The sequence below is a fragment of the Ochlerotatus camptorhynchus genome, unplaced genomic scaffold (assembly GCF_037179485.1).
Source record: "Ochlerotatus camptorhynchus isolate MF236.1 unplaced genomic scaffold, CSIRO-AGI_Acam_v1.1 ptg000211l, whole genome shotgun sequence".
In the NCBI taxonomy this organism is placed as follows: Eukaryota; Metazoa; Arthropoda; class Insecta; order Diptera; family Culicidae; genus Ochlerotatus; species Ochlerotatus camptorhynchus.
Genome location: NW_027040701.1, coordinates 4,267,634 through 4,287,769, shown reverse-complemented (window position 1 = coordinate 4,287,769; position 20,136 = coordinate 4,267,634). Strand labels below are relative to the sequence as shown.

At 38.9% G+C, this 20,136-nt stretch overlaps 1 protein-coding gene across 8 annotated transcripts in view; it reads left to right on the top strand.

Annotated features, from left to right (window-relative positions):
* Nucleotides 1–20,136, top strand: part of CadN (Cadherin-N) — a 478,164-nt gene that overhangs the window by 314,055 nt on the left and 143,973 nt on the right. The window contains exon 1 of one of the 8 annotated variants that reach the window (XM_065224400.1): nucleotides 2,843–3,696. The exons of the other annotated variants lie outside the window; for them this stretch is intronic. Within the exon in view, the coding sequence (XP_065080472.1) occupies nucleotides 3,645–3,696 (52 nt within the window). The 5' untranslated portion in view covers nucleotides 2,843–3,644. Of the gene's footprint in view, nucleotides 1–2,842; nucleotides 3,697–20,136 lie in introns of those variants that run through there. 8 annotated transcript variants of the gene reach the window in all.

Sequence of the window (20,136 nt, the reverse complement as noted above, 5' to 3'; positions counted from 1 at the left end):
TGGATTTCCCATTTACTACCCATGCACTTTGAGGCACTCTTTGCGTCAGATTCGTTTTCTGGGGGAGTTTTGGTTATTTCTGGGGTCTTTCTTCTCTTCTCCGCTGCTTTACACTTACACAGAGTGAAAGGCTAGCCAACTTTGTTTTTGCATGATTCTTACTTTACGGATTTGAGAAAATCGGCGCATTGTGCATCATAATGCCAAATCGATATTTTTTTTTAAATTTCTGTTATTACACCAACACTGTTTTTTTAACGTAGAACTACGTTTTTGTCGACTATACTGGGCTGCAAATCAATAAATATGTGTGGTGAAGTAGTGTTAGGTTTTGAACGCTTGTAACTTTGTCATTCATAGATGAAATTAAAATCCAAATACGCCAATCGATAGGATATTACATTACAAACCTGCTGAAATAAATATTTTTCAAATTTTTCTGTTATAAAACTTTTGAAAATGTACAAATGATAATTTTATCACTGTTTTAATGAAATACGCGTTTTTCCCAAACCCAGTCATCATAATCGAGTACCACTTGGTTGCACATCGTTCTGAAAAGATATTTAACAGCACTGCTGTCGCCCTTCTGCTCATTACCGCTTTGGACGGCGTGGTGCTTGGTCCTGCAGTAAGCCGAAGCAAGCCAGTGGTTAAAGGTGACTTGGGTCTCGTTCAACTAAGGGGCTGTTCATTAACTACTTGGGGAGGGGGATGGAGGGGCAAGAATCCCAAAAAAATGTATACGTAGTTAATGAACAGCCCCTAATACGAAACGCGGAAATGTTATTTATGCAACCCCCCCCCCTCCCCTCTTCTATAACGACAACCTGAAAAAAAAGGACTTTAACGATCACTTTTTCCGGGAAATAATTGTTAAGCATACTACAATGTAGTAAAAAAAAAGTTTAATTCCGTTAATTTTTTTTACCCCAAGCTTCGAATTTGAGAAAAATCGCTCACAATATTTTGATGTTATTCTGTGGGTGATTTACCATCAACTGACTGAAAAACATATCTGGTACCTCTATATATGCAATTAGATAAACATCCGAAGTCCATCCTTTTTTACATATTCTGCACAAAAGATACTTTCTGCCCCGCCCCATTAATAAAAAAAACAGTGGGAAATCCTGTCAGGGGTGGCGCTTAGAAAGTATTTTATGTGCAGAATATGTAAAGAAGGAGGGGAGTCGGATGTTAACCCAAATTCATATACCGTGCATCAAAGAGAAAGAAGCTCTATTTACTGTTTCCAATTGGGTTTTTAAGGGTATTGAGGTAAAGGCATATTCGTAATCTACATTAAACATGCACTGGAACTAATTTAAATAAGTGCGATTACATTAGCAAATATCACCATCTTAGCGCCCCTCAGTGGGACTTTGTATGGGAGCGAGCTGCCAATTTGTTAGTTTAGTGTCAAACAGTGGAGCTAATATTTTGCTCTAAACTTTGATTTAAAAATCGAGATGAAAGTCTACGGTTTCGAAAAAAAATATCGTTGTGCTTGAAAAACGAAGCACCTATTTACTTATTGGAAACCAAACGTTTAATTTGAGAAAAGTCACAGTATTCTATTTTGCAATCATTGTACGAACACGCTGTAAAGTACATAATGATGATGCATGGTAATTTTATGATAGGGTTGTCCTGCAAATTGTAGAACTAAGAGGTGCTTAAAGCCCATATGATCGTTATACCCCTTTCTCCCCTACTTCGTTGACATATGAACACACATTTTGTTCAATATTTAAAGTACCGTCTTCTGACAGGTAAAACAACTGCCTGTTGCGTTATCATAAAATGCAATCTTCAATTTCTTCTCTGCTTCAGAAACCTAACTTAAAACTAATGATGGAGCTACTGAAAAAAACTTAATGTATTTTTTGGCAACTGTTTTATCCCACAACATGCATGGCGTTTTTGTGTACTATACTGAGGTGGAAAACAACAAAAAATTTGTGACGAAATAGTGTCAGTTCCTATTGTACTAAATGTCGATGTCAAATTTAGTGTACATTGATCATAGCAAAATAACTCAACATTTATCAACCCATGGTAGTTATTTAGGGGAAATTTGGTCAATTCTTAACCATAACATTAAAATTAAATACATTATCTCATGCGTAAGATGAACGGTGGTCTGATTATGCTAACATGAATTGTCACGAGTTGTGAACCGTAATCGAAACATTGAAATACTTTAAAAATTTAAGATAAAGTATAATAATCAAATATTAAAAAAAGTCTTCCATCGACGAAATTACTGAATTTACATACATTTTATACAAAACTTTTAAATCATTTATTTCCTGGTTGGCTGAACCATATGAAAAATGCATTAAAAACAACTCAAATTCATTACAAGTCAAAAGTCCTAATAAAGAACTCAGGTGCATTGTGTTATGAGATGAACTAGCCAAGTGCTAAAAATCTCAAAAATAAAGTATTAAAGAAAAGGTACATCGCGTTGTGATCTTCCAAAGTCTTTTTTTCCCCTTAATAACCAGTTGGAACATTTGCGAAACTTTTAAATGATTGATTGATTGATTGATTATATCCGACAAACGCCTCCGATATGCTAGCAACTGGCAAAGGACGTCTCAATCACCCTGAATACTCTCTATTTATTATAAATGTGTGCCACCGTGTCACCCTGGTGACCCAGTCAGAACGCGCGTACGCCGGAGAGTGAGTGCCGGAAAATGGGTTCCTCGCCGCGTTGTCCGAGCATGATGAGATTTCCCAACCCGTTGGAGCCCCAACTCCAGTTAGTTAGTTGCAAGCGGTACGTGCACGTGGTCGGATCGGTTGTGAATACGGGTACATGAGAATCGGAAATCCTCACGTACATATGCATGTTTCCTTTTTTTCTGATTTTCGCGCGCGCTCATTCCCAAACTTGTGTTTATCCGTGTGATTAAGGATGGAACTTGCTTGTGTGTTTGCTTAGTCCCAACGACGACGAGGACTATGCGAGTGTTTTTTCCTGTATCCGTTCGACATTAATCTGATTAGATGTAGCAGTTCGACTCTACATCTTATGGTCGGCGTGTTCAAACATAAAGGAGAGGATTATCTCATGACAGGATTACTATACGGTGCCCATAGCCAGTCCAGCTCAGTGAATGTTCCACTGGTCCCACAAGTTGTTTTAATTAAGTATATATTTGTGCGAGTGCGTTGGGATCTCCCCAAGGAATAACCCAGAAGCAGTGAGAATAGAATCAGCGGTGATTGATATAGAGGTCCCTGAGGCACATTCCTGGCAATCCCAGGTGATTGTATATAGTGAATGGGTAGAATTCTAGCAGCTTTCTCTGCAACAGTGGTGACGACGGTGACCATTGGTATGCTTTTGAGGGATTTCAAAAACCTGCACCGGTACTGCGATGAAGCCGAATGAGCTTACATGGATTAAATTTGTGATGTGTTCAGTGGTTCTTCAGAAGTGGCCACCTTTGAAGTTTAGATTCTCATCGTTGCTATTGTTGTTGTTGCTACCATTGCCAGTAGTTTGGCCGCAAGTGTTGTTGTACCTCGCCGAGGTGCTATCGCCGCAGCAAGGTTGGTGACTAGTGGCGGTATCATCGCTGCTGCTCTACTACATTCACCGACATCCCATTCACCTGCCGGAAGTGATGGTAGATCCACTTAAAATCTTCTGGGTACTTACGAATAGCACGTATCTAGGTAAAGTAGCATCGTTTCATACGGATCTGAAGCACGAAAATCCTGTCCTTTTTCAATGGCCAAAAGCCAGTATCGTTAACCTCTACGAGTAGCATTTTAGGTACTATGGGAAGGTATGTACAAAAAGGGTGCGAGAAATGTGTCGTTTAATGTTGGGTGAAAAAAGTTTCGTGATTCTCTCACCCGATGATGGTCGTCCGTGTGCAGAGATTATAAAGAGCTAGAACGTTTAATCGGTTGGCTTTTATTGCTATTTACTGCTAAATGGCACACTGTGACTCGACGTGGAGCGTAAAACGTTTCAGTGGGTGGTGCATTCTAACGGCCTCATTATGGGGTCTGATGGTTCTTTCTGAATTGGTTTGACACTGTCCGTGATCTTGCTGCTAGGGTTCAATTTTGGAAGCAATACATGGACCATGTCATTATGGAATGAACTTTTCAGCAGGCACTATAGTGCAATACTTTAAGCTCAAATGAGTCCTTTTAGTGTTATCCCCTAGCGATGGTTTGTGTTAGTTGCCACCTGGAATTGTAGACCATATAATATCCCATTCCAACACAAATGGATCATACAAAAAATTTAAGCAAATATTACTTTTATTCTTTGCAGACGTTTCATACATGAACTGTAACAGTCCGTAGTGAACATACAACTTTTTCCACAGTCAATTTGTTCGTACAGATTATGGGTTTCATGAAGTGGCGGGAATGTATTTAGTTCCGATGACAACGTTACAGAGTCTATCTACGTCGTGATTCCTAACAGATTCGGTTCATTTGTAATACAAAACTGTAAGAGAATGTCACATTCCCCGGTTGAGTGATTCCATATCACATGAATATTGATACTAAAGGCAACATGACTTATTATTAATTCCATCCCGAAACAAACCGAATCTCCATCGAAAGGTGATTAATGCCAATTTCGTCTGCATTGACCGAAGACTGAAGTGTCGTCCCGGGCAATCTGCCACTGATGACGGTAAAGGGGGGGGTTATTCCCTGATCCTGTCAGTTTTGTTCAACTTTCACAAGCTGCTTATCTAACCGTGCAAAATTGTTCATATGTTATTCGGAATTTATGGTAGGATGATGTTACTGAGCATACCAGCAAGTCGACCGGCAGAAATCAGCCCAACAACAATTTATCATACTCACCTTCACAGCACAAGCTACCTGAGAAGGAACGAACGAACATGATGGTTTCTATCTTTCTCTGACATTATGCTCCTTGGTTGACATGTGCCGCTAGGCAGCATTCCATGGGACTAGGAATCAGACTTCTCTGACGTGATTTCTCTTTATCAATCCTCAACATCTGCTGTTAAGGTAAACATTAAACTCCTGTAAACTTAACTCTACAGCTGGGTGGTTCTAACACGTTCTCACCTTCCGATCGTTTGTCAACTTCCAACTTTTTTAATAAAAGTTAAAGTTTTGTATAAGCTCGATGAAAATTACTCACACAATTGGGGATGGGCCCGGCATAGAGGATAGCATTCATGCCTCTTTCTCGCCCGGACAAGTCACGAATGACAAAAAGACTGATATCAGATTTACATAAATGAAAATTACCACTTATATGGGAAAGAAGTAAATAGAGTAACAGTTTTTGTTGAACATTTTATTTATTTTTTATTTTATTTTTTCGGTGAAAGCTACAAGCCCTTGCTTTCATTCGAGTGGTATAAGCTTCTAGTTGACTTAAACCAAGTTTCAGGTGGATGGGTTGTAATCTAGTTTAGTTACAACCAGAAATGTAAAGGTAAATTTTTGTCTCATTTTTCCCCATATTTTTTTAGTTTTAAAAACAGAGTTTTTGAATTTATCAGTCATAAGAAGGCTACCCGAGGAAAGCTTGAGATCAAATTGAAATCAAAATTTGATTTTATGATCTAACTTATTTTAAATACTCATGTTGATTTCATTCTGGTTGACTTTACAATTAAAACAGCAAAAATTAGAACAAATTTTTACACTGTTGAATCAAACGGAAAACTCATCCTGCCATTAATGAAACCAATTTTATTACTGATTTTGCATTCATACATTTAACTGAATACGGGCCCGGCGTTAAATGGTTAGCAGCCATGCTTCTCCTGTTGAAAGAATTGAGTTTAAATATCACCCGGACTAGTCACGAATGACCTAAAATGTGTTCAACAAAACAATTAGGCAATAATCGTTAGTTAAATTTTCAACAAGACGTTACCAACAGAACTTGACGTTAAGCTAAAAAACTGAAAGCACAATATGTAATCAGACTTATTGCGCGACAATTAAATTTAAAATGAGTTTTCATATCGAGTTGCTTTCATTTTGTTAACCGATTTTGCTCGGTTGGATCTCTTTAAACATTTCTGCGCACTATCCAATGATCAAAATTAATCTTTAAAGGATGTCCTTAAGAGCTTTTTCTGTTACATTAGGCTATAACACTTTATGTTTTGTTGTTGCAGCAATAGTGGGTAGCGTTGTGAGAAATCCGTTGGTTGCCAGTGGCATGTGGAGGAAAAATAAAAGCATTGTCTTATAAGCTTTCAGGCTACGTTAGACAAGGTACTGCTGAATCCTCGATTTAAAAAGCTTTTGCACTGATATTTTGAATTCTTTAAACGATCGTGTATTTTTACAGGACAACGGCAACATGTTGTACAATTAACTTCCTATAACAGAAAACTTCTTCCGACCAAAATCTGTCCTTCGGCGGGAAAACCGAAAATTACCCTCGTACTGGTTCCTTACTAGTGACGCATTGTGATGAAGCAGCGGATCAGTGTATTGTCATATATTTCGTCTTAGTCAGATACATCGATAGCATGTGTTTTCTGTCAGTAACTCACCATCCTCTTTAATTTGCATGAATATAGCTTCACTATCAGTCCCATGATAGGATGCAGATGTGGCATCAGCAAATGCAAACTGACTAAAAGTAAATTGGTATGCCCCTCGCGCACCGCTAGCACGCCTCGAGAGTTGGGAATCGAAAATCTTTGACAGTGGTTTGTTTACACGTCTATAGAGAACAACTGGTGCAAGTTTGATCAAAGTAGTATATCGCGTTCAGAAATAACGTCAAATGGAACTCGAAAGAAGAAAAACATATTGTGCACAAACACCTGGAAAATCCGGAGTGGTCCGATTCCCAGCTGGCTAAAGTGCTGACGATGCCGAAAACAACAATTTGTCGAGTGCTCAAAACCTACAAGGAAACCCTTAGTATGGAAAGAAATCAGCAGATCTACGAAAAAACTGGAACCAGAGACCGTCAGCTGCGCAGCAAGGTGTTGAGGTGCGTTAAAGCCCCGGTATTTTGATCAAAGATGTGGCCAGAGAGTACAACGTCAACTTTCAAACGGTGCGGAAAATCCTTGCCAGGGAAGGATACAAGTCGTACAAAGCCAGTAAACATCCGAATCGAAACGGAACCATTCGTCACATTCTCGACAACGACATCCCAAATTTACATCGAAGAATGCTTGAAAAAGCGTGTATTGCCGTTCATCCGCAAGCATAGGGGCAAAGCCATATTTTGGCCTGATTTGGCCAGCTGCTCCAAGGTGGTTCTGGAGTGGCATGCTGCCAACAAAATCGATTTTGTCCCCAAGCTAATGAATCCTCCGAACTGCCCGAAATTTCGACCAAACGAAAAATACTGGGCAATTTCAAAGCAGCGACTTCGACAAAGCGGCGGTTCAATCTAGGACATCCAGCAAATGCGGGCAAAATGGAAGAAAGGCGCTGATTCCGTGTCCGTTTCCACTGTGCGGGTGCTGATGGGCTCCATCAAGAGGAAGGTTCGAGATTTCGTTCGAACGGGAGAAATGTAACTTTGAAGTTTGAATAAAAGTACAGTAAAGCAACCATTAATGGACTTTTTAAACTTTTGCGGAGATGAACCAGCGTCTGGCTGAAAATCTCCTTAATAAAGACAACCAACCAACCAACCTTTTTAAACGAATTACAGGTCTTTTTGTGCGCATCAATTTACTTTTAGTCAGCTTTTAGACGAAGCTTCCCGTTTAATTTCAGTTTATAGTACCAAAATTACTGCCTCGAGGTATTCCGATGGGATGTGGTGCACTTTCGTACTTTTCAATTAAAACGTATTGGGATCGGTTCGTCAGATAACTTTCCAGCAACATCTTGGTGGTTCCTCTGATTCCGTATGACTCAAGCTATTGTATTAGCAAGTTGTGATCAACAGTATCGAATGCTTTCCAACGTACCAACAATTTGTTTATTGACCAGAGCATCGTAAATTTCCTCCACAAAATCACAAGTAGCCGTTAGCGTACTAGAGCACTCTCTGAAACCGTACTGATGGTGGTACATCATGTTGAATCGAGATACGTATTTGACGAGCCTAGCGAGTAGCGACAATAAGTTTCTCGACAACTTTAACGATGGCAGATAATGTAGAAATCGGCCGATAATAGTTAGGTTCTGTAGAATCACCTTACTTCAAGACTGGAATAACTCGAGCAAGCTTAGACAACCAGAATACTGGCCAGTTTGGATAACTTCGTTGAAGGTGTCACTAAGCAGTCAAGCGAAAAACACATGATACTTCACAAAAACCGTCGTTAAGTTGTCTAGTTGCTTTTTTTGGAGTCAGTGTTCTTGGATGCTTGATTGATTAGCTTCCAAGCACTTCTCTGGTCACCACTATCGACCAACCGTGAGTAGTGTTCACGCTTACACTGCGCTTTTTTGCCTGTCACATTTTCAATACATGTGCCAGAAGGTCAGCTGCACGATGATCACTCGGATTGGACATTTAAGCTCTTTGATTCGAATAAGCCTCCATAGGTCGAGAGTCATCCAACGGCAATGACCTTTAATCCTCTTTTAAGTGTGATTTGTAACGTTCAACCACGTATTCTAATTTCTCATTAGCTGTCAATGTTAGCGGTAAGTTCATCATAAACTGACGGAATAACTCGTTTAATCGATTGAGGTCTGTTATCCGTATTGTTAATATTTGTTTTAGAGGCGTGGAAAACCATGTTGAAAGAAGAAAGTATCATACATCAAATCGTTGCAAATGGTGTCATAACTGTTTCAGTTAGAATATCCAAACATACAACATGATCAACAATGTTGGAACTGGCAGGCCTGGTGTTCGTAACGAATAAGTTATAAGAAGTCAATAAACGGATATATAGACAATGTTGTTGGAAGTGATATTCGTTGTAATATTAGTACACAGCAAACAAAATAATTTTAATTTCACATCAAAGTGGATGCACTTCAATCGTGTCGAAAATATGGTGTAATATTACTTGCCAAAAAGGACAAAATTATCATTTATACAGTGCATGAACTGACATTACGCTGCTTTTACTGCATTGGTTTCGTTTTGTGGCCATAAAAATTACATAAGATTTTCGACATGATTGAAGTGTAATGGATGTAATATTAAAATTTGTTTTTGCTGTATATCACCTAATAATATATACTGTTGTATCTCAAGCACGAAATTGAGATCATGTTTTCTAGCTCCAAGAAAAATCTACGAATCTCAAATCCAGGAGGTTTGTAGATAGCATCCAAATCATCTGGTTGCACATAAGATATAAACTGGTAGTGAACGTGATGAAAGTCACCCAATGTGATATTCACGCATACTTCAACATTAAGCTCACTGCAAACGAAAACTACTAGGCCTCCGTAAGACTCATTTCAGCTGGAAAAGTCCCATTGAAACTTTCAATCTTATTCAATTGTGTAAGATCAGCATGAATTAGACAGAAACAGTTAGACAAAGAATCTTGAACATTGAGACAGATGTTTTATTATGGTTCAAATCTGTTGTTACCCCTCGATTGCCACCCCTCGGTGTTAAATAAACAAAGCCAATCAGTACCTGACTCTCTTGTAACGACAGTACCTAGTCGTTCGTGATTTCCGTTTCTCGTAAGCAGTTGAAATGCGATGTTACGCGAAGTTTTGCAGCTACACAGCCACAAATGCACCGATCAATCACAATCGCAAAATAAGACTTGCACTCATTCACTACACATTTTCTCTAATTCATGTTCGACTCTTCAACATTCGACTCTTCAAGACTCGAATCTTCAAGATTCCGAAATTAAAACATTTCTGAATTGGAACTTCAGGTCCTTTTCTTTCAAGAGTATGGCTCGCAATCCCGAATTTTGGATACCAGCGACAAACCTATACCGCAAAGTATCATCCAGGAAGTTCTCGAACTTGTACGACTGAGCACTTGTTTTCAATGTATGCTTCTTCGATTCCGTAGGTATTTCTAGCTATTTTGTACGTATCTGGCCCAGTTAATATGTTGAGCATAGTGACACGTTTATTCCCCGTCTCATTATTCAGATCGGAAAAGAGTTCAAGTCACTCTTTGTACTCTTCAAAACATTTGCCAGGGACATACGGCTCAATGTTACGATCATTCCTCGACTGTTAACGACTTCCGGTTTGGACTTGTTCGAATTTCCACCGTCAGACATTACTTCACGAGCACGTGATTTATTTGGACTAATCCGACATACTGCACTGTTGTTTTCGGGAGTGTACCCCATTGGGCATACGGACGTTAGGCATACGGACGTTAGGCATACGGACGTTAGGCATACGGACGTTAGGCATACGGACGTTAGGCATACGGACGTTAGGCATACGGACGTTAGGCATACGGACGTTAGGCATACGGACGTTAGGCATACGGACGTTAGGCATACGGACGTTAGGCATACGGACGTTAGGCATACGGACGTTAGGCATACGGACGTTAGGCATACGGACGTTAGGCATACGGACGTTAGGCATACGGACGTTAGGCATACCGACGTTAGGCATACGGACGTTAGGCATACGGACGTTAGGCATACGGACGTTAGGCATAATGGACGTTAGGCATAAAGTCATTAGGCATAATGGACGTTAGGCATAATATACGTTAGGCATAATAGACGTTAGGCATAAAATATCTTGCTGCTGTGCAACTCTAGAAACCTGTTTCGAGCATGGTAAACAATGCTTAAATTAGGCTAAGTGTTGAATAAAAAATGATACAAGTTAAACAAACATAGTTTATTTAATAAGCACAGTTTGTAACCCATTATTTATCATATCGTTAGTGACGTAGCTAAATATTTACTTAGATCCAAGATTAGTAGCAATAGTGGTTAAGTAATCTGGCAATGAAAACTCAGCATAGTTTTGATATATATCAATCGCATCTTAGAAATAAAAAAATCACACATTTGATGTAATATATTTTTACACACATATTGCAATTGTCAAAGAAGAACAGGTTTTCCTCAAAGAACAGCTCATAAAATAAAAAATTGTGAATTCTGTGGTTTTTCATTCGATAGCAAAAAAACATACCTGCTGCTTCCAGGATTTCCTGCCATACTTTTCGATACAACGATTCTGTTTTTGTTGTCATCAGAATGAAAACTAGCGGAACCGTCTGCTGATGTGAGGGAGCGATACTTCCATGAACAGTGACGAGTGACCAAAACAAACAAGGAACTGTGGCTAACGTACCATCTGTAACCCAATACTTTGCCTGTCCAAGACGTCGCAAGTTTTCATGAGTTCCAAAAATTAAGGCTCTTTCATTATTGTCACCGAAATCAGCAATCAATAGATTGTCCCCATTATCATCCTTCTGGAATTCATCGGGTAGATTGTGCCTAGCGACCATTATACCTAACGTCCATTATGCCCAAAGTCCATTATGCCTATCGTACATTATGCCTAACGTCCGTATGCCTAACGTCCGTATGCCTAACGACCGTATGCCTAACGTCGTGTACCCGTTTTCGGTGATATCTAACTGGAATTACACACACAGCAAAAAATAAATTTTAATATTACATCTAAGAGGATGCACTTCAAACATGTCGAAAATCTCATGTAATTTTTATGACCACACAAATAAACAAATGCATTCAAAGCAGCGTAATGTCAGTTCATACACTGTATTAAAGATAATTTTGTCCTTTTTGGCAAGTAATATTACACCATATTTTTGACACGATTGAAGTGCATCCACTTTGATGTAATATCAAAATATTTCTTTTGCTGTGCAGAAACTACACAAGCATGTTTTTATAACATGAATATTTTCATACAAACCGTAATGAGATGATTTTCTAGCCGTATTGCATTTGGGGAAATAAACTGTGTTTTCAAAAAATAAACTAACATAAAATTTAAAAAAAAAAATAGAAAACCTTCCGACGACCTCAGAATCTATTCATACGATTGAGCAATACAAAATCTGCATGCGTTTTTAGGAAATCTGTATTAGTATCTTACATTTCCCGGTTGTGTGCGTTTAGCTTCACATGCGAAGTCCCTATTTTTAAACACTCTCAATACAACAAATCTTCCTAAGCCCCACCCCAATCGGAGAAAAGGCGGAAAGTTATGTTAGGGGCGAGGCTAGAAAGCATTGTTGTGTGTTGATAGTTCTTAAAAGGAGGGACTTTGGATGTGAATGTAAATGCATAAATTAGGGTACTGAAATTTTTTTCAGTTTCCGGAAACTATTCTGAAATCTGTGTGAGGTACATCACACATCTTGTGTCTTGTGAGCTCGTTTTTGACTGAACATACATTGAACCCATTAACGAACGCCCAGTGATCTATTTATAGATCACGACTTGGGCGTTTACGGGTTAATGCTGAAGTTACATTAAATAGGAAAAATGATAAGATTTGTAGGTATCATAGCCTAGTCAGTAAAGGCACGATATTACCAAGCCGGAGGCGGCGGTTTCGATTCCCGGTCCGGTCGAGGGAATCTTTCGGGTTGGAAATTTTCTCGACTTCCCTGGGCATAGAGTATTATTGTGCTACACAATATAAAAATTCATGCATTGGTATTGGCATCGATAGCTTTCAATTAATAACTGTGGAAGTACATTTAGAACACTAAGTTGGGAGCACGCAATAAGCTAATATGCGCTAAGCAATAAGCTTGAAATGCGAACAAGAAGAAGAAGAAGGTATCATTTTTGATCGAAAATGCACTTTTAACCAATATAAGCAATTGAAAGAAGAATGCAGAATTCCATTAAACCTTTTGAAAGCTATATCAAAAAAAGCAGAAAGGAAAACATTGCCCTACATTGGGGACGCTAGAGTCATATCTAAATTGATGCACGGTTTGGAAATATTACGCAAAGAAAACATCGAAAACAATAATAAGATGGCATCTTGAGCTCTACGAACCACTCCAGCTCTCTCACTAGCTATCGAATCAGGCTGTCTACCGTTCCAGCTACTTTTAGCTACTATCCGATTGGTAAGAAAGGCCTGTGCGATACTGTAAAAATCCCCGAATGGATGCAACTTTCTATGGAACAACGCAAACGTTGCATTTCGAACCCTAACGGGTAAGCCACTGCCACAGATCTGCAAACTAGACAGAATACTTCATGGAACAAGGTTTAAAAAAAAACACCGTGCGTTGACTGGACTATTAAGTCCACAATCAGAGCTGGTCATGCTCCTCAACTAGCTATGGAAACCTTTCGAAAGCTGTTAGAAGAAAAGTATCAGCAATTCGAACAATGTTACACTGATGGATCACTAGCCGAAGGAAAAAATAGGATATGGAGTAATTGAAGCTGGTAGGGGCAGGAATAACAGGTTCCGGAATTAACTGTTCTGTAGCAATGGGTAAATGGCCAACAGTATTCCAAGCAGAAATATTTGCGATTCTAGAATGTGTAGAAATATGTTTAAAAAGAAATTATAGGAATGCAAACATATGCATTTTTTCGGACAGTCAAGCAGCATTGAATGCCCTTAAATCAATGATCTACACTTCAAAGTTAGTGTGGGAATGCTATAATCAACTTCAGAAATTGTCCTGTCGTAACAAGGTAAATCTATATTGGGTTCCTGGTCATTGCGGCATTGAAGGAAATGAAAAAGCTGATCAATTAGCAAAGCTTGGCTCATCCCAGAAATTTATTGGTCCCGAACCATTTATTGGTCTATCGCCTTCTAATCTGAAAATGGAATTAAAGAACTGGGAAAAAAGCAAGGTACAATCCAATTGGAATAATACCTCAACAGCCCGGCAATCTAAACAATTCATTAAGCCCAACGTTTTGAGTACGCAAAGGTTACTCAATCTTTCCAAAAAAGATTTAAGTACCTACACTGGATTAATAACAGGACATTGTCCAAGTAAATATCATTTTAAAAAATTGGAAAGCTTAGCGACGATAGATGTCGCTTTTGTTATTTGGAGAGCGAAAGCTCTGAACATTTATTGTGTGATTGCACTGCTTTATTTAATAAACGATGCAGATTTCTTGATAAAGGACTCACCGTACCTGAAGAAATTTGGACCAGTATACCCAATAAAGTTGTAAACTTCATTCGAAGTGCAATTCCATATTGGGATAATGCCGATGATCAATGATGAAGATCACTCTACATAGTGGTTGATCATCAAAACACACGGCAAATAGTAAAAAGAGGATACACCACAATAGATCAAAACACTGGTCGCAGTGGTAAATGTCCACGACACGGAAAAAAAAATTGAAGCTTCTATCAGGATTGAAGCTAGCTTAGCTGCTCCGTTTTCTCAGCTGAAGCAGCAGCACTGGTAGCTGCAACTCAATGTGCCAGTAATAAATCCGTAATTTTCAGTGGCACCCATTTAGAAAAATTTATGTAAATTTAGGTGCTCCGAGACTGACATATACGAGCGTCAAATTTGACATAAAATTGAGTCATAATAGACGCGAAATTCAGCTCAATCAAACGTACTTTCAAAGTTTTCAGTCTCGGAGCACTTAATTTTACATGACATGTTTGTTTACTTCTTATCCTTTGGGTCAAAGATGGATTCCGTCACGTGTAAAAATAGTTATTTCTAAGTGTGCAGTTGCATAAATTCTAGCACTTGAATCGGTCAAATAAAAGAATCCTTTTATTCAACGTATTGAATGGGAGGCTGCAAACAAAGATGTACGTTTGCAGATTGTCTTAACTAAACTTCGGCTCGGCCACCCTTGACTAACAAAGTCACATCTTTTTGAAAGGAAACCACCGGAAATATGTATCACCTGTAGTCGCAACAATGAACTGTTGTATATTTGCTGCATACCAAAGATACAGCGACAATATCTCGAGATTACCAATGGCATACACGAAATTCTTCGCAACGACAAAGCTACCGATAAGATAGGATAAGTTAATCAACTTTATGAAAAAGGTAGACTGCCAATAATCGTATATCAGTCCCATATGGATTTCCGTCAATTTTGAGATAACAATGCTATGCACTATCAATTGGCATCTATTTGCATATTATGTGAAATAACTACGAACTTTGATCATGAAAAATTTGAAAACGACTTCAAGTTTGTCCCATCAAGCAAAATAATCGTATATCAGTCCTATTCTGAAATTCAATCGTCCATAGTTCAAATTAAAGTTCAGTTTTTTCGAATTGCCATATTTTTCACAAGCAAGCATCATTGCAACTGGGTTTATTTAAAAAAAATATCAATAAATGTTCTAGGATTTTTAAAATATTTGCAAGGGAATTTCACTTCGTAACTTTGACGGCAACTTATTTGCCTACTTATTTCATATGGGACTGATATGAGATTATAGGCAGTAGAATTCTTCAACAAAATATAGCGTGAAATGGTATAATATTATTTTTTTCATTGATTTGTTTACCGTCGATCTTGTTTTCCGTGCTGAGCACCAATGCTACCGACGCCAGGAAGGCAGCTCCCACACCTGGACCCTACCTATCGATCCATGAACTCATGACCGGGGACCAACGGCTTTACTTCCAACGGAAGCCGACTGAGAGGAGCGAAGTGAATGCGGTTTACGAAGCACTGGAAGCCGTCAAATTAGACGCTTAACATTGATGGGAATACACAGCATATTGTCAATGGCAGCCTTCTCCAGTAATAACGTGCGTTAATAACGCACTGAATATCATCAGTGCCAAACTGGGACTGCGGAAAACTGCTGACAGGAACCTCATCCGGAAGAAGGAAAACTTTTCGGGAACGATTGAGCTTTCAGCTGTTCCAAGTTACGTAGACTCACTTCTTGAGTAACTGCTTCCAATAGATGAATTGCCCTTATCAAGGATGTTACGCAACTTGTTGATCCAACGCTGGAGTAGAACATCGTTGCAATGATCGCACAACAAAACTATCGAAAGATAAACAAATTTTGACGTTCAACTTTTTCCAGGAAATTTGGCCACCATTTATGCCGTCATAAAACTAAACGGAATAGGCTTTAGATAAAAACAATTCAGTCGGCAAATTATTATCATAAATGCCGCATTAAAATGTTTTGCATTTGTTAGCGATTTCATGAAAGCAAAACAGCTTTTTTTCAAAAATGGCTTATGGAAAACTAATACTAATACTAAACTAATACTAATATTTATGCTCTCGCCATATTGTTATTATTCCATTTGCTTTTTTACAATCTTCGTTTTTCAAGATATTTTTCTTTTAAGATAACTTTATTCTCATCAATTCATCAATGAGCTGTAATATAAATTATGAAAATCATCAAATTGTCTCGGCTGTGAGTAATGATTAAAAATAGACAACAATATGAGTTTCGATGATTTTAGTCATTTATGATGAGGAAATTTATGGGGATTTTTGACAGATTCATTTTTGAACAATGAGTTTGGCAAGATCGGACGATCTTGATTGATGTTTTATTTTTAGTGCGCTTAGCAAACGTCAAAGGCATATGGCACAAGTATTGGTGCTAAATGGCTTTTATTGTACTTTTAATAAGGATTTTAAATTGTTCTCAGTGCATATAACCTTTTTGCAGCAAGTCATTCTTGGAATGTCTCGATAATGCACTCTTTAGAACCTTCTTCAGGGTGGGCCAACTAGACAGATTCTAGTCTTCACGAGGTTTTGGTGGATGTAATAAAGGAAAAACTGTCTTGACCTTGGTTTTATGAATGTTGTTTTATCGAAGCCTGGTAAAACTTCATAAAACGTTAAATGTTACTTGGGATATGTACTTATTTTGATTCTTGTTCAGTAAGAATCTTTCCATTCATGACTTTTTGTATGTTTGAATCGTATTATTCGAGATATCGCCAATGATCATTTTTTCTCGTTGAACCCTATAGCATGGTCCAGGGAAGTATGTGTAGTAATAGCGAGTAAACATTGACAATTTGACATTTGACTTTACTGACTAATGTTGAAGATTAAATTTTCCAACTTCACCGAATTTGATAAAAATGTTCGGTTTCATTTAACTTCAATAATTATGAAATTTATAATCAAATATTAAAGCTGATTTAGCAAAAATTACAGTGTTAGTTGTTTATACATGTGATAGTAAGTTTTTCTACTATTCCTAAGCGTAAAAAAAGTTTGACCATCATCGTGTAAGATTTCCACTCGTTTAGTTTTGAGCTATTTGTGGCATAAACGAATTTTTTACAAGCTTGAGTAAATTAGAGCCAAATCTAGCATTAACTTCGAGTGCGCTATAGTCACCCCAGTATTATGGGTCACCCACAATTATGGGCCAACTTCTTTTTGATTAACACGCAGAGCTAACAAACCTTTGATAGTGACTAGCTGCCCCACCATACATCGCAGAAATTTTCATAGATTTTCCATGCGGTGTACTCTACCAAAAGAAAAATTGATAAATCATCATTTATAGCAACATAAAAAAATAATCAACTAACTTAAAAAAAACGCCTTCTCAACAGGTGCACTGCTGTTGGAGTTCCGTTACGAAGAATGTTGTCGATTTAATCCGTTCAGGAAAAGTTCTAGATTGTCTTCCTACTACACCGGAATGAACTCAGACACATAAGAAGCTTTGGCGAAGTCACATTCCTCGAAAATTTTCACTCGCATCCGTCAGACACTTTTTCATCTGCTTCCGCCAAGCTTCAACCGATCTGCCGAGTCATTCGACCTGCTTTGCCCTTTGTAGGGAAAGCTTGCATTCCAACCCATTTCTTATCCCAAATGTGTGCTGTGGGCTGTGTGTCAGTGTGCCACTCGCCATGTCAACAATATTGACTCAGCGTTTACGTCTTTCAGGAACGATTGTCCGTTCTTTTTCGCAGAATGGAAACTGCACTCCGCCAGATTGGTCCATCGGAATTTCCACTTCAGCGAAATGAAAAGCGTAATGGAATTGGTCTTGCTGGGTCTAACATTTTGAAGAATCCTTGTACTATTTTTTAATTAAAAAAATCACGTTCGCTATTTTATGGTCGTTCTGAGCCTAGGAGCGGGAATTCCAAATCGAAGATGGCCACGCTGTCTAACGAACGTTGTGCGTTTTTTCGCAGTGGCACCCGAATCAAATAGGTCATCATGTGCTTCATCACTGAAAGACTAATTCCTTTGCCTGGTGCTTCTGCTGCTGCTGCTGCTTTTGCCTTCGAACGATCGTCCATGTTTCGTATCGATATTTTTGATAAAAATTGTATGGTGGCAATAAGTCACGTTTCCGGTACGTGATTTATCTGGCTCCCGCACCGAAGGGAGCCAACGCCCTTTCTGCGCTGGGACTTTCTCAATCTCAGAGCGGTCATTTCGGACCGATATAAAAGGAACGAATAATAGGGACATCTTTGGAAATTGCTTTGGCTTCCCGGTCGTCCGTTCGCCCAATGGGTGCAAATTAAAATTTTACCGGGCTCTCCAAGTCATGCATTTCAAAAAGCTCACGACACAACAATCCGGGCCCCAGAATATGAATGGTTCGCTGCAGCTGGAAGTGGTCGTGAGTAATTTCCCGGGGCACGCTGCTCGTACAAACGGCAAACATGGTGCCAGTGCATTGTGCTTTGGCTCTCGAGAGTCCGACTATTTATTAGATCTAAGCAAAAATGAGAAACAGGGCAGAAAACAAATACCGAGACCGAATCACGTGGGAAGTATTTCATACGAGTGTGCTTCCAGGCAGGATGCCCGGGCCTTATAACTCGTTCTTAATTTTTTCGTACTTTTTTCGAACAGCACTGCAAAAACCAGCAAACCCAGCGATGCGGTCTTGGTTCTTGGAGCTTCAAGAACGGAAAGCGTGCCACGCGCGCGTTTGGTTAGGAAGTTGTTATCGCCGTTTGCCAGCATTTTGGGAGTAATCATTTATGGAAGTTTATTTCGGCAAGCAGGCACTCGTCGGTAGGTAGCTACTCTGTATGTTCCTTCCAACCAATTGGAGATGATAGCACGAAAATCTAAAAGAAGCTCGTCGTTTGTTGTCGCTTGGTGGTTGCGAATAGAGGAATAAATATTTAGTAGATTATGTAAATTTACGGGACGATTCCGACGAATGGTGTGGTTGAGTGGCGGTCGCAGATTTCGTGCATGATGCTGGCAGAGTTTCGCGTTCATGTCACGGATCGTCTTGCCATCCATGCACTCGAGTGGTTGCCACAGGGTAAACGATAATCAGCAACGATTTACAATCTACTGATAAGTATTTATCGTACATTAGTATTCATTAAGTGAAATGTAAATTAAGGCTTCGAGGGTACCAAGAATAGGGTTGGATGAGTTTTCAACGATAAAAGAGAAATCTTGAAGCTTATAACAGTAGAGCGTTAAACTATTAACTGTGCAGCCTGCATGCAACAGCGCTGCACCATTAAATAAATTGCACTATCTACATGATGAAATCGAAAATATAAAATAAAATTAAAATAAAAGTGCAAACAAAAACAAGTGATGCGGTATTTAAAAGCAGAATGCGACCCTATCAATTCAGTAACATAAAGGAGCCGAAGGTGGATTACACGATTTTCAGCTCAGTTAGCAAAATCGATCACCACTAAGTCACTGAGCCCCTTACATCACAACAAACTATAGCGACTTACTAACGATCATTCCCGACGACTTGAAGTTATTGAATTGAAATTTTGACACTGGCAGAATTCAACTTTCTTCAACCCGGAACAAGCGTACAAATTTTACTGGGAATATCCGTCACGGGCAAAAATGTTCACCACTAGGCCACAGGGCCCCTTGCATCACTATTCCAACCTGATAGATCTTCTAGACGCGACCAGAAAACGAAGCATAAGCGTCATTAAACACATTAATGACGGCACGGTTAGGCTCATTCAGTCCATTATGTCAATTACAAGCTGGGTATGAAATTTGAATGAAATGAGGTGTATGAAATTTTATTGTCAATCTCTCAGGGGCATAGAAGTAGAGCTGTCAATGTAGTTCGGGAGAATCAATTTCACAGGTAATGATCCTAGCAGCAAACCCAGCGTATTCTTCGTTCCAAGGTGTCAATTCCAAGTAGGGGAGAACAGTACATAACGCACCCCCGGGGTAAGACGCACTTTTTCATTTTATTTTTAGTTTTTCTTGGAATTTTTAATCCAATTCTAGGATTTATCATGCAGGATTTTGAGTTCAGATGCTATGC